Genomic DNA, 14,904 nt, shown 5'->3' with positions numbered 1-14,904 from the left:
CTGAGCTATTTTAACGGAGCCCGTTAGCCCCTCAAATGTTTTTTTATTTTTTTTCCTACTCACTTACTAAAACAACATCGGACCTGTTTGGAAGGTGAGTTTTTTGGGTGTTTGTATAAAATTTTACTGTAGATCACTGTAGAAGTTGTAGAAAAACTTTGTAAGATGATAAAACTTTTTTTTCTTTTCCTTTTTCTTTCTTTCTTTTTTTTTTCTTTCTTTTTCTTTTCCTTCCTTCCTTCCCGCTTCTTCTCCCTTCCTCTTCCCCCTCCCCTATTCCCTCTCTCGAACGCTGCAAACACATACAAACTTTCTTTTTTTTTTTTTTTTTTACTTTTCTCCTCTCCCCCCTTTCTCTCCCTCCCCCGCCACCCCTTTCCTCCCCTCTCCCCCGCCACCCCCTCTGCCCACCATCCCTTTCCTCCCCCCTCGGCCCGCCACCCCTCCCACTCCCTCCCCCGCCACCCCCCTCTGCCCACCATCCCTTTTCTCCCCTCTCCCCCGCCACCCCTCCCTCTCCCTCCACCGCCACCCCTTTCCTCCCCTCCCCCTCTCCCTCTCCTCTCCCCTCCCCCTCGCACTCCGACACCAGAGGAAGGCCGGTCATGGTTTTTTATTTTTTTTTAGCTTTTTCTCTCCCCCTCCTCCCCTCTCCTCTTCCCCTCTCCCTCCCCCACCACCCTCCCCCTCCCTTAGCTGCGATCTGCGACCAGACCGCAAAGTGGGAGGTGGAGGGTAGCGGAGGAGGGAGAGGGGAAGAGGGAAGGGGAGGAGAGGAGAGGAGAGGGAGTGAGGGAGAGGGACAGAAAAAAAAAAACATTTAGGTGACCGGCGTCGGAGTTGGTGGCCGGCGCCGGGAGAGGTGGTGGAGGTGGTGGCTAGCGTGGTGGGTTGGGTGAGGGAGGAAAAAGAAGAAAAGTTGAAGGAAAAATTTTTGTGTATTAGATTTTTGAAGTGTGTAGGTAAAAATTTTTGAGAAGTTTTTTGAAGTTCTTATAACAAAAGTTGTTAAAAAACTAGTTTTATACAAACTTGCTAAAAACTACTCTTCGAAACAGGCCCGATTTCCTTTGCTGTTGCTCCCATTATACGTGGCCTGTTGCAGTCCTCTCATTTCCTTTTGTGAGAGGACCGCTCAGGGACTCCCTCCCCGTATCCCTTCCTTCCATCTATCTAAATTCAGCCTAAAGAGTGTTCGAGTCTTCTTCCTTCCCTCTCTCTGTATTCCGTCGGTTCCATCTGCCGATTCTCTTCCAGTTTTAGGATTGATTCTTACTCCAGAGAGTGGAGGAAAAAGAAAAAATGGGATCGGTGGATTTTGGAGAAGTATCCCATTATCTTTTAGCTAAGTTCTCTGCCCTTCTTGACGAAGCAGAAAGAGATAAAGATGTGAGCAAACTTTCTTGCATCTCTCGCTTGCGAAGTGCAGAGACCCGCATCAAATCCAAGTACGCCAACGCTATCAATAATAGCAAAATAACCACCAGTGCTAATTCTGGTACGGATCTTGACATCCGTAAGTTGATTTATGACCTCATTTCTGAACTCTCGGAGTGCCGCGTTTTTGCCCAACAGCATCGCGGTTTTGGGGCTGTCGGGCACAGGACGATTTTCTTGCGACTTAAGAGTTTGTGGTTCATTATTCAAAAGAATCGACGGTTGGGTGAACTAGACAATAAGCTCCAAGAAGTTCTCAGTCGAAAGATTTCAACAGGGGTAGATCCCGCCTCAATTGCTGGTAATAATGAGGACGACGATGATGCCTATGGTAATCGACGGTTTGTAGGATTGGATCCAGCAGCGGAAACAGTCGAGAAATTGATACTTGAGGGGTGTGAAGGTGATGCTAATACTATACTGAAGGGGTTTGGAATTGTGGGGTATGGGGGATCAGGGAAAACCACCCTCGCCCGGAAGGTTTTCCGGAATTTGAGAAATATGTTCTGGCCAAGGATTTGGGTTTCTTTGTCTGGGACCCTCTATGATGAGCCGGTGAGCGGGGACTTTAGAGTGAAGATTTTAAGGAAAATACTGGAGCAGGCTGGTGGTGATGTCTCGGAAATGTCGACTGCTAATGTTGGCGATATTCCCAATCTTACTGAGAAGCTTTGCCGTCGACTGACGGGCAAGAGGTATCTTATTGTGTTGGATGAGGCCTGGCATGTTAATGGTTGGTATGGGGATTTATGCTCTGAGCTGCCAAAAGGCGATGATGCATCATTCGGGGACTGCATATCTCATGCATTGCCCAAAGACAGTGGTGGGAGAATTATTGTCACAACTAGGCGAAAGAGTGTTGCAACAGAAATGATAGGTGAGAAGAACTTGATGCCAATTGATAGTCTGCTGGACCAGAAGATTGGCTGGTCAGTGTTTTCTGAAGCTGTCCGTGAAAATCGAAGAGTTGATGTGAATAACAGCACTCTGTTAAAGATGGAGGATATAATCAGCAAAAATTGTGCTGGCCTTCCCTTAGTTGCTAGGACTTTAGCAACGATAATTCCAGAACAAATCCAAAAGGAGGAGGAGGAGATGCGACGGAAGGAGGCGGAGATGCGAGGAGAGGAGGCTCGTCTATATGAGATGCGACAAAAGCAGGCGGCAGCGCTCTCTCGACGGCAGGCCTGGCTGACGGCTGAATGAGAATTTGACCCATGAATGAGAATTTGACCGATTTTCTAGTGGACCTGATCACAGATTCTAATTTATAATTCCCCGCTCCTCACTTCTTAAATCCCATCCCTCCCTTGTTGAGGAAAAAAATGATGTTAATGGCTCTATTGACTTGTTTCTGATGGCACTTGATCTTGCGATTTAGTTCTGGTTGTAATTTCTTAGAAGCTGGCATACTTGTGCGTTGTGGAGCTGAAATGGACAAAAACTGAGTTCTCCCTTTTTGTCTATCTTGACTTGGAGAGTTCAAATTTCATTGTAAATTCATGATTAAAGTTGAGATCCCAAGAATTAAGGGTTTTAGGTTCTTAGTTTCATGTTCCTTTTTCGATTCTTAAATCTCATCATTCCTTTGTTAGAAAAAGAAAAGAAAATGATGAAAGTTAAACTAAGCTATTTTATTTCCTATAATTGTTTTAGTTTCCTGTAAGTTCCAGAGTTATTTGAAGACTAGTACTAGTTATTAGTTAGTTTCCTTTTCAAAGGCTTAGTCGGTGATTAGTATTAGTTTTGAGATAGAATCTAATTGAATAGTTGTTTCTTGATTCAATAGTCTATATATAGCACTACTGCTAACACTGGAGGAGGGACGGCTCTAAGAAATTGTTAGAGCCTGGCAAGAATTGTGAGAGCCGTGAGCACAAGAGTACTGAAAGGTCTCCGGCTTGTCTTTTGTTGTTTTTGAGATTTGGTTTAATAAAATTATTGATGTTTCATTGTGAGTTTATTTCTTTCCCTCTTCTCACGTATTTTTATATGTGCTAAAATTGCTTCTGTCGTATACATAAATTTTCGTGCTAACACAAAAAGAAAAGAAGAAGAAAAACTGATGTTAATGGCTCAAATAACTTTGTTTCTGATGGCACTTGATCTTATGATATAATAGTTCCGGTTGTAATTTCTGAGATGCTGGCATACTTGTAATGCATACTTGCTGATTTTCTACCTTTGACAGTTGATGATTCAGCTTGTGAACAAGCGCAAATAGTAAATACTCTACCTTTGAAAGAGGATTATTTGCGAGGCAAATTTCTCAAACTAATGCTGTAAAAGAAAAAGATCACAAAAAGTGGGGCTTTTGTGGGTTGGCTTGCTTGATCTAGCATCACCATACATTTGGCAAAACCCATTTTTTTTCCAATTTTTTCTAAACAATATCGCCCATGCGTGGTGACACATTATTATTATTATTATTTTATATTCCAGTCCGAGGACTAAAATATAAAATGATAATTAAAAAAAAAAAGAAACAGTACTGTATTAAATTCCAAACTTTTTATGTATGGTATACATTTAGATTTGTAAGTGTATATACTAACGATGCATGAAAAAATTTATTTAAAATATAAACGCTACTATTCCAAGATAAAGAGCATCATTTATAATTTTTTTAATTTTTTTCCTTTTTTAGTTCAATAAACGTTACGTAAAAAAAAAAAAAAAAAAAAAAAAAAAAAAAGAAGGCTTGCACATGGTGCGACAGCACTGTTTCTTTTTTCTTTTTTCGTTTAATCCAGATAACGAGTTCATGTAGATTGGAAATACCCTTTGGCTTTTTCCTGGGCCGTACTCAGCAGCGTTGAATGCATCATAAAAGTAAAATAGGCTGCTTTTGATTCAAGATATCTCAGAGGCAACCTGCAAACCAATATTATTTCTCTTTACTTTTTTGTCTGAGAAAGAAAAAAAAAATAAAAGTAGATAGTCTGCTTTTGATTCTTTTTTCTGGATCACATTTATTTCTTTAAAACATGTTCCTCGGAGTGGATGTTGTCCCACTCTTCCCAACCTCCATTACGCGTCAAAAGCGTATTCAGGTTGCATTTACAGATGCTAATCGCATCTTGCATCTCTGGGTAAGCTTGCGACTCTCAAGGACATTGAACGGGAAGCTAAAACTTTTCCTGTGTGGTTAACTGACACGACACGGAAAGAATTGAGGCGGTTGCTTCTTTTTGTAAATAGCTCTTATATTCTTAAATGTTAATATCTACAAAATATTATCATTTGGGAAAAAAAAAAGGACATCTTTAGTCAATATATTTTTGACAACCAAGGTGGTAATTGTGAGAAAGATGTAAGCCAAAAGCCAAAGTGAACCGAAGTAGTCTAATAATTATTACTCCCTCCGTCCAAATTATGTGGTCTTCAAAGTGAACCGTTCAAGTTATTAATGCTGTTGATACATTCAATCTTCAGAGCTTGTTTAGGGTTGTCTATTAACAAGAGAAATAATCAAAAAATTTGTTTTGGTTATTGAAAGACTAAAAAGAGGCAGGTTGTCAGAATTTATTAATTCTCTAACCAATTTATTCATAAATATATGAATGTATCCTTACATCGATAATCAGTGGAATGAACCAAAACCAAGATTTTTCCTTTGACTAAAGGTTTGTATATTATTAATCCAATTTTCTTTGATTTTTTATTTTGTTATTACTTTATTTTATTTAAAGTACTTTAGTTTAAGTTCTCAAACCCCTCCCCCCAACCCTTCCTCTTATTGATAGTTACTACAAAGAAATAAATCATTTAATTCCTACGAGAATGAGTCTACTCATCACTGCACACAAAAGCATTCATGCAGGTATTTTTGTTTTGGCAAAATGATCGGTTTCATCCCTCACATTTTGCAAAAATATTTTTTTTATTCCTTACTTTTAAAACAAAGCAAATTCATCTTTGACATTTAAAAAATGAAACTATTAAATTCCTGAACTCAACTTTCAATCTGAATCAAATCATCCAGTAACCCAATAATAAATTTCAGGAGATAGAATTAATAGATCACTCGGTTAACTCTATCACATTCACATGACATTTATTGAACCAAAAAGAAAAAAATAAAAATTATAACATAAAATGCCATTGTTTGTCTTGGAATAGTAGGGTTTTTTTTTGGATAAATCTTTTTATGCACCGTTAGTATATACCCTTTGTGAAACTAGATGTATATCATACGTACAAAGTTTAGTATTTAAATTTAAATTGAAATGATATAGCTAACAACTAGACCTATCAATGTATACAATGGCAATGTAAGAAAAATTAAGCCTTCTTTTTTATGTTATAATTTTTTATTTTTCTTTTTTGGGTTCATTAAATTCACGTGAATATCAAGTTGCATTAACCAAGTGATTTAGCAATTATACCCTCGAAATTTATAATCAGGTTTGGATTCGAATTAAAAGTTAATTTTGGGGATGTAATAGTTTCAAATTTTAAATGTCAAGAATGAATTTGCTTAATTTTAAAAATGAGGGACGAAAGGAATATTTTTATGAAATGTGAAGTATGGAACTAGCCATTTTCCCTTTTATGTTTTGTAAATTCAATACCCGTCACCTTATCTGAAACATCATGCTACGATAAATCCTATTCTTTAGCTTATGGGTATTTTAGACTGTGACTGTAGATAGTGTTTTAAATAAATTTTATTTTTATAAAAGAGGAAAAAGATATACCATCCAATTAATAGACCGTAAATTCAAGATGTTTATTTGATGAGGTGACACAATTATTGTTGTTATATTTTTCTTTTCCCAACAAACTTGACGAGAACACATCCACATGTTTACAGATATATGACTTGTAACACGCTAAGCTAGTTTCTCATAATTGACTCAGACACGGAGGGTTGAGTTGGTAATTAATCATGCACAACTGCTATAGTTGTCTTATAAAGCTTTTAGCGAGTCGAATTGAGCTCAAATTCAAGGTTGAAAATGATTTAATTCTAATTTTTAAAACTAATACATAATCTAGAACAACTATAATTATATTGATTTTGTTTAGAAAATAAATAATACTAATTTATGCATAATTACTTTGTTGAGGGGAAATACAAGTACTCTTAAATATTTTGCACATGTCGTGTTTTGAAAATGTCCCTACCGTGTAGATGGACCTCTAACTTTTAGTGGTCTTGCAACTTTTGTCTTCTCCCAATGAAACTCTTTGATACCTTCAAAAGGGGAGGGAATGGTAGACCGTGACAGGCAATGGAACGCATACCAATTGTTATCTGCATACATGCTTCATAAATGTTCATACTTGCTGAGTTTCACTAGTGCCATAATGTCAAACAAGATGAATCTACAAAACAGCTTTCGATGAATAAGGAAATATTAGCTTGACTTATCATGCTGAAATGAAAATTTTCTGCCACAAGAACAATCACTCACCAAGCCAGGGAAGTAATCCTGGCTGAAGAACTCTATCTGATTCCACAGTCAAGAAGAAAATTCTTGTTTGGCCTTTACTTGATTATAATCCCTACTTTTCCACGATCAATTTTGCTCTTGCATGCCCAGCCTCAATCCGAAATTGTTCTCCTAATCCAAAATGAGCCATCAGTAACCAAACGAAAGTAATCAGCTCACCTCCTTTACTGAGCTCCTGGGCATGAGCATTTGCACGGCAGTGACTGGCAGCGTAGGACAACAGTTCCACCCACACTTTGCTCATTATCTCCCACCTTTGATCATACTCCAAGTTTCTCAATTCCTTTGCGAGCATACAGGCATCAAACAACACTGATTTGCTTCTGTCACCCTTCACATAAATGGGTTTAACCTCTGTATCTACATTAAGTAGCTTTTGACATGCATCTCTTTGTCGGGTTGTTGCTGAACTTGACGCTCTTGCAGGGGGTGTATTCTTGGCTGCGACGTAGATGTTCAATTTCGAGCAGATATCCAAGGCTGTTGAAATTGATGGCCTTGATTCTGTCTTCCACCTGCTGAAAAACTTCTTAGCTTCTTCACACGTGTCCTGAAATCGAATCTGTCCAATGCCAGCAACTGCAGACATCATTGTAGGCCGCATAACCAAGAGATACAACATATAATCAGATATAAGCTTGCAAAATTCACGATTGGAATTTTCAGCATTAGAACTTGTGGAATAGCATAGCTCAGTGGCAATATGCCACAGCAACAGGCTTTCATCATAATCAACTTCCTCACCTACACTTGATGAGATGGTGTCAGATCTGCTGCGAATGTAACCTGACAGAGCCCGTTGACCTCTTGCCGAGTATATTTCTTTGGCATCTTTATTGGTTTCTGCCTTACGAGCTTTATCCTTGAGCTCTTCAAAGATAAATACTTTCAAATTATCCTGAATGACAAAGTCCTTTTTGTATTTCATTTCATCAAGAAATGCCTTGAGTCCAACGGTTTCAGCTGCAATATCTAACCACCTCCACCGCTGATTCAGGCAAAAATTGATCAAGTTATGCTGCGAGATTGTATTAGACCACCTTCGATGAAATGACAGCTTGTCACGGACCTCAGATACAATTCGTTTAACTCTGCCAGTCTTAAGCCCAACTACAGTCCAGTCAGAGAAAATGACCTTAATCAAAGCCACAAGATCCAAGCCAACAGCACCATAAAGCAAAATGTAGGTAACAGTAACATCAAAATGGTTGATCTCAGGACTACGATGTGATTCAAATTCCACAAAAGAAAGCACTATAAGTACAGAGCAGATGAAACGGAAAACAAAACCTATGTAACCGTGTACCACAGCCATCTTAGTGTAGAGAGAATCATACATGAAATTGAGCTCCACCTCCATCACTCTGAAAGCATCATGGGTAGCCCTTCGGGAGAAGAAGCTTCTGCTTTGATTACGTTCATGGAAGCTAAACATATGGTCAACAATCAGCCCCCTAAAATTGGTGAAAAATTCATACCCCTTCTGCACAACTTCTAGGTGAGTTATTTCTTCAGTAGTCCAATCTGGAATTTCAGAAGTCTGAGAGCCTCTCTCAGGTTCGTTCTCTATTTTTATCCTAACCGGAACATCAGCAGCTTTCCTAGATGAGTACTCCTCCATAAGCTGAACATAATTTGGTCCAGCATCTGGCATTGGAAGCATAGAAGCCTTGAAATTACCCAAGCAACCTAAATATAGAGCACGAGTTCGCTCAGCATATTTAATAGCTCCAGCGAAAAACAAGAGTATTGTTGGAACTGAGAGTACATTCTCGATGGACTGGGCAAAGACGTAAGCAACAGCAACAAGCTGAATGACAAGCCCAAGCAGATGCCGGATCCACAACTCATTATCTTCAAGGGAGAAAGCAGTGATGTTATCAGGGCCACCAAGATGTAACAATAAAAATGGAGCCCAAAATGCCGCAAGATCTTCATTTACTCTGAATTTATCAGGATTGCCATTACTTTGGCCATTAGAGATAAGTCCAACAGCAAAAGCAGCAAGCCAATCGGCAAGCAGATAAACAGACCATATTATGGCATTCACTATTCTGCTTCCTGTTCGTTTCCGCAATGTTGCTAAGGATATTAACACCATTTGGAAGAAAAGACTAATAAGGACTGCAGCGCGAAGATTCCACTCATCCCAGAGCCTCTTTACCATGTGAGGGATGAGGGAGGCCATGTATTCTTTTTGCTTCTTTCCCTTCTTTCTTCTCTACTAAAATCAAGCCAGCTAGCCTAGACAAACTGGAGTGAAGTCAAGACAAATTTCAACATGAAATTAAATGCCAATTTGAGATTTCTGAAAAAAAAAAAAAGCATGCATTTCTCTAAATTAATTGTATCTTGTAGAGCTCGAAGAACAAATAAACAGGAACTTCCGTTGTTAGATGTTACTGTTACAAGTGAAAAGTTTTTGAATAGCCTCCACATGTACAATAAGAACTCTATTACCAGTTTCTGCAAGCACTCACTCTGTCCTCAGTATGTCTCGCAAATGGAAGTGTTTAAGAAACCTTGACGACTTCCAAATAACTATCGCTTATTTCTAGAGGATATTTGCAGAAAATATTAATTTATATTAGTCAAACAATTTAGCTATCTGTACCTTGCGGAATTTCCATCTTGTTACACAACATCATAACCACAATCTCTCGGGCACTCCGTCGTCCATTTGTAACGATCAGGTGCTAGTAAAAATCATTTAGATTACTTGTTCAAGTAAAATGGCACTAAAACAGGTTAATTTCATTGGTTAAATCTCACGACAATAGTTTCTGTTTATAAGGCCGGGCAACATCACAAGCCCTGAAACCAATCCTACTTTTTGAACTTCCTATGACTTTTGAGGATGCTGCAAATTGAACACTTCTTGGGCTTAATCCTTATATTTAAATGTTTTATTATGTTTTTCATTGTTAGAACATCATTGTTTGATATCAGAGTGCAATTACTATCATCAAAGGAGCACGTAATAAACTTAAAAAACTATTGTCACCCCGATTAATCTCCCAATTCCCAAGCTAGCTTTTCAAGAGGTAATACCAACTGGTAAACCTTTCAATGCTAATGCTAAGCCCTTTTTGCAAGTTTAAACACCAGAGTTCAAGACTGCCTCCTACCAAAAAAAGAGAAGAAAAGAAAAGAAAAACCCACAAGCATTGCAAGAATAATACTACCTCCTAAGAACCTTTCTTCCATAATCCAACTTCTTGGAAGCTAGAGCATGCATATACACTAAGTGCTTGTGTTTATGTGTGTGACTGAGTGTGTGAGAACTCAGATCTAAAAATAAACTGAAGAGAAGTCTTCTATGCATGCTCAGAATGCACATATTATTGCTCAATCAATTCTGAACATAAAATCAGACTGTCCAATATGTTGCTGCCTGAATTACAGCTGATTCTTCTAGTCAAGGTAGAATGATAGATCTTACAAGAGTGTTCAAACAAAACTGTAAAGTTCACAAACAAGCAAACATGGTAGTAATCAAGACCCATAACATGAAATGAACCCATTATTTACCTGAGCTGAGTTTTGCAATTCTTCCTTCATTTTCTGTGTAGTATTCACTGACTTGAAGAGTAAAGTTGTCATTGCAGTGTGATTGTGTACGACTACACACAGCCAATCGAAAGGCCAGCGTCGAATGCTTACAATGCACTTCGTTACTGGGACCGCTCCATACGTCTTGCATAAATCAATCGCGCCTTTTCACGCCAAATAGATGCATTTTCATTTTTTTTAGCCTCATTTCTAACTTTACCGAAAATGTAAAAATCTCATTTCTTTTTGTAATTCACAGTTTTTAGCTCCTATTTTTTGGTTAGGAGAGAAAAAAACGCTCTTAATCTTTTAAAGATAAAATAATAAAATGCTTTTTATGTTTTAGGACTAAAGTATTTTGGTTCATAGTCCCAAACATTTCAAAAACAAAAGTAGGACAAAAGTTTGATTAGACAACACCATGGATTGGATCTTCTCTATAAACTTTTTATCTATTTCCCACAATACACGTCTCGATCCTTGACACGTGTTCCATTTATTAGAAAATGACAAGATCATTTTTAAGTTTGACTAATTCTAACTCTTATTAACAAAATGAATACACACAGTATGCATCTAGAAGTGCATTTTATATAATGAAGAGAGGATTCACAAATGGCATATAAGAGAGGGGAATGAGGCATAATATGTTTTGGTGGGATTGGTGGCGAGTTGGGACAGCGTTGAAGTAAGTTTTACTATCGTCATTGAACAATCTATGAATTGTCCTATAAGTTACTTATAACCAATTAAAACTTGCCAACTAGATAACCTAGTTGGGAAAGATTAATTTTTACTATCTTATCAAACAATAATAAGAACAATCATATGTCCCTTCTTCTCCTCTATTCATTCATTATTATCTCCTAAATTCTCTCTTTTCATAACCAATTAAAACTTGTCAACTACACAACTAATGGGTCTAGTTGGGAAAGATTAATTTTTGCTATCTTATCAAACAATAACAAGAATAATTATATGTCCCTTTTTCTCCTCTATTCATTCACTATTATCTCCTAAATTCTCTCATTTCCTACCTTGCTACTACAATTACCCTCTAAAACTAGGAGTAGCAATGGGTCATATCATGTACTTATCATATTGTGTCGTTATTGTATTCGTGTCAAAAAATCTCAAATCTAACTTAATCCATTAGAAGCTTTTCATGTGATATCGTGTCATGAAATGACTTGTTTTGTTAATGGGTTGATTCGACCCAATGCGCTATAATTCATTGAACACTTTATACGACTAAAATAATTTTAATACTATGCATTATTTTGCTAAATTAACCTATTAACCTATTTTAACCCAATTGATCATGTAATCCATTCGATGTTGTTGTTAAAGCACCCCATAAATTTTTTGAGATACATAGTCAATACAAAATTTTAGGTTTTTCAAAACATTCAAAAGATAATAGATGATGAAGTTTTCTAAGCATAATGTAAGTTACAAAATCGGCCTTGTTTGGATTGTCCTTTTTTGAAAATTTTCTCTGTTTTCTTCACCGTTTTAGTCCTTTAACTATTTCACTTATGTTAATTTCATCCCTCAATGCCTTTTTAGCCTAATTTAGTCTATCAACTTAAATTTCTTGTCCAATTAAATCCTTTCACAGACGCACCACTAATTAAAATCTTTCTAGCACAAAATCACCACCAAATTAAGGGCAATCCAGGAATTACAAAGTTAGGGCCAAAGTTAGAACGCCAAAAAAAAAAATTTCCATTAAAAAGGGGAGAAAAACAAATTTTCCACCAAATTGGGAAAGAAAATAGAGATCGTCAAAAGAGAGTTATCCTTCTGCGTCAAAGCATTTTGCCCGACCCAAGTCATACCTAGTCTCTTAACAAAATTTTTCACTATTACTACCATCTACTAATAATTTTCAACCACAACCTTTCCTTGAGCATCGCCATCTTCTCTCATTTCATATTTCATCTCTTGGATTCTATCGCCTTCTCATTCTTTTTTTTATTTGTTATTTTTCTCACGAAGATGGCAAAAATTTAGAAAATTGATGAAGTTTCAAGGCATAGAACTTATGGAATTAAATTGTCAATGCTTTCCAAACCCATTGTGTCTCAAATAGAGAGGAGATAAGGCTTTTCCCTCTTCACTCCAGTACCATCACCAATATCATCATAAAAAGCTCTAGGAAATTCGTTCAAGTCCTCTATCTACCTTCCATCAAATAGAGGTTGAAAAACTAGAAATACCTCCATAGCAAGTCTAGGGGTTGCATACCTAGAAAACCATGGTGGTTCATGAAACTATAATTCTTTTAAACATTTCATCAAACACTTTCGGGCCTCTTCAACAAAATGCAATCTAGAATACATATTGAGTAAATAACTATACACAATGTAGAGTACATATTGAGCAAAAAAAAAAAAAAACTGCTCGTAAAAATATCCTACAAATGAGCTGCTTTTACGACAATCACACAGACTTTTTTTCCAATTAATGAATCCTCTGGAATTAACAATGCAGCAATACTGGCAGAGAATATGTGAGAGTTAAAAGGAAAAATTGCAGTGCCTCATTTGTAAAAATATTTACAAATTCAAAGAGGATACTTGATTGTCTAGTTGAGAAAGACCATTGATTTAAGAGTTAAAAAAGAAGATGTCCTTGTTTCGGAAGTTTGTCAAAGAAGATTGGTGACATAGTTGGCGATGACTTGTTGACCAGTGATAAATGTAGATGAAAATTGGGATCTTCTTTTACAAATATTTTATTTTGCTCCCCAATTTAGAGTAAAATCTTTGTTTTACCCCATTAGATGAAAAATTTTCAGATTTCTTTATTTTAATGTAGGAAATGACTTGTACTTCCATTCTTGCCGTTGTTTAAGCAATGCCTTCTATATTGAAAAGGTTTAGTGGGTGGTGCCGCCATAAAATGATCTAAATTGGACAAGAAATTTTAGTTGAAGGGCTAAATTAGGCTAAAATAACATTGAGGGATGAAATTGGCTTAAGTAAAATAGTTCAAGGACTAAAATGGCAATTTTTCCATATTGCTTATATACTTTTTCCAATCACCTTTTATCTTATATACACCACGTCTTAAAAATTCTCCAAAAACTTGTTAGAAAATGCGATCCAATCAACCTTTTAGAAACACGATCCAATAGTTTCATATATGATATGGATAATTTCAAAAATCTCCCTTGAGATTTTTTACAATTTCACTAGTGTCCCTTGAAGTTCATAAATTGCACAAACGCCCCTGAGGTTAAGGTTTTGATAACAAAATTAGTTCAAATATAAAAAGTAATATTAAAAAGTATTTGAAATAGAGAGATAAAACTTTGATTCCATAAATACCCCTTATGCATATATGTAAGTTATACTAGTAAAAGAATAAAATAATTAAAAGTTAGAAACAATTAGTACACATATTTCATCACTCAAAAAGTTCATATTTAATAAATTAAACGACATAAATAAGCAAAAAATCTACACTAATGATACACAAGATTTAGCAAAACAGACTAATCATCTCTTTTAGCATGATGTTTGCTATGATTTTTGTGATTTTGAATAGAAAAATTTTCAAATTTTCTCTCCTTCATCCATTAGGTATATCAATTAATGTTATTTTGTAAATACAATTCATCATTCATCATTAAAGAAATTTTTAACAATTATTTTCATTAAGTAGTTACTAATAGTTAATTGGTGTCTAATTACTTAATTGTTATATATTAGTAATAGAGAATAGAGGAAGAAAATTTTTTCTATTCAAAATCACAAGAATCATAGTAAACATCATATCAAAAGAGATGACTAATTTATTTTGTTGAATTTTGTGATCATTAGTGTAGTTTTGTTACTTATTTGTATTGGTTAATTTCTTAAATATGATCTTTTTGAGTGATGAAATATGTGTATTAATTGTTTCTAATTTTAATTATTTTTATTCTTTTATTAATACAACTTGTATACATGCATGAGGGGTATTTATGGAATAAAATTTTCATCTCTCTCTTTAAAGTATCTTTTAATGTTATTTTTTCTAATTGAACCAATTTGACTATCAAAACCTTAATCTCAAGGGAGGTTTGTGTAATTTTACAAACTTTAATGACGGCTAGTGAAATTGTCAGAAACCTTAGGGGAGGTTTCTGAAATTATCCCTATATGATAAGATATAAAACTTGTGAGTTTTTAAAAGGGATAATTTTAGAAACCTTCCTTGAGGTTTCTAGTAATCGGAGACAGCTCCTCTCACGTTTTGAAAATCACACATACCTCTCCTAGAACATAGGTTTGGGTTTCATCTTGATGATATAAGACCAAAAAAGTATATGAATGTCCAAAATTGCCCTCATCTAAATTTCCTTAATATGAATAATCATTCAAATATTTTAAAAGTCAAGAATACGCTTGTATATTACCAAAATTATGTGTTTTATGCTCAGCTAATATCTTGATATTTTCCATCC

At 36.0% G+C, this 14,904-nt stretch overlaps 2 protein-coding genes across 2 annotated transcripts; one reads left to right on the top strand and one right to left on the bottom strand.

Moving 5' to 3' along the window:
- Positions 1 to 1,302: 1,302 nt before the first annotated feature.
- LOC113737703 (probable disease resistance protein At5g45440) lies at positions 1,303 to 2,643 on the top strand. Its single transcript, XM_027264888.1, has one exon. The coding sequence runs from the start codon at positions 1,303 to 1,305 to the stop codon at positions 2,641 to 2,643; it is 1,341 nt and encodes a 446-aa protein (XP_027120689.1).
- A 3,938-nt stretch (positions 2,644 to 6,581) lies between these two features.
- Positions 6,582 to 10,558, bottom strand: LOC113737518 (uncharacterized). The gene is made up of 2 exons (XM_027264743.2): positions 10,428 to 10,558; positions 6,582 to 9,149 (listed from the first exon to the last, which is right to left on the bottom strand). Exon 2 carries the CDS (start codon positions 9,082 to 9,084, stop codon positions 6,949 to 6,951), a length of 2,136 nt encoding a protein of 711 aa, XP_027120544.1. The 5' UTR covers positions 9,085 to 9,149; positions 10,428 to 10,558; the 3' UTR covers positions 6,582 to 6,948.
- Between the last annotated feature and the right edge of the window lie 4,346 nt (positions 10,559 to 14,904).

Source organism: Coffea arabica, chromosome 3e (assembly GCF_036785885.1).
Source record: "Coffea arabica cultivar ET-39 chromosome 3e, Coffea Arabica ET-39 HiFi, whole genome shotgun sequence".
In the NCBI taxonomy this organism is placed as follows: domain Eukaryota; kingdom Viridiplantae; phylum Streptophyta; class Magnoliopsida; order Gentianales; family Rubiaceae; genus Coffea; species Coffea arabica.
Note: the sequence above shows the minus strand (reverse complement) of the source record. Positions and strands in the feature narration are given on the sequence as shown.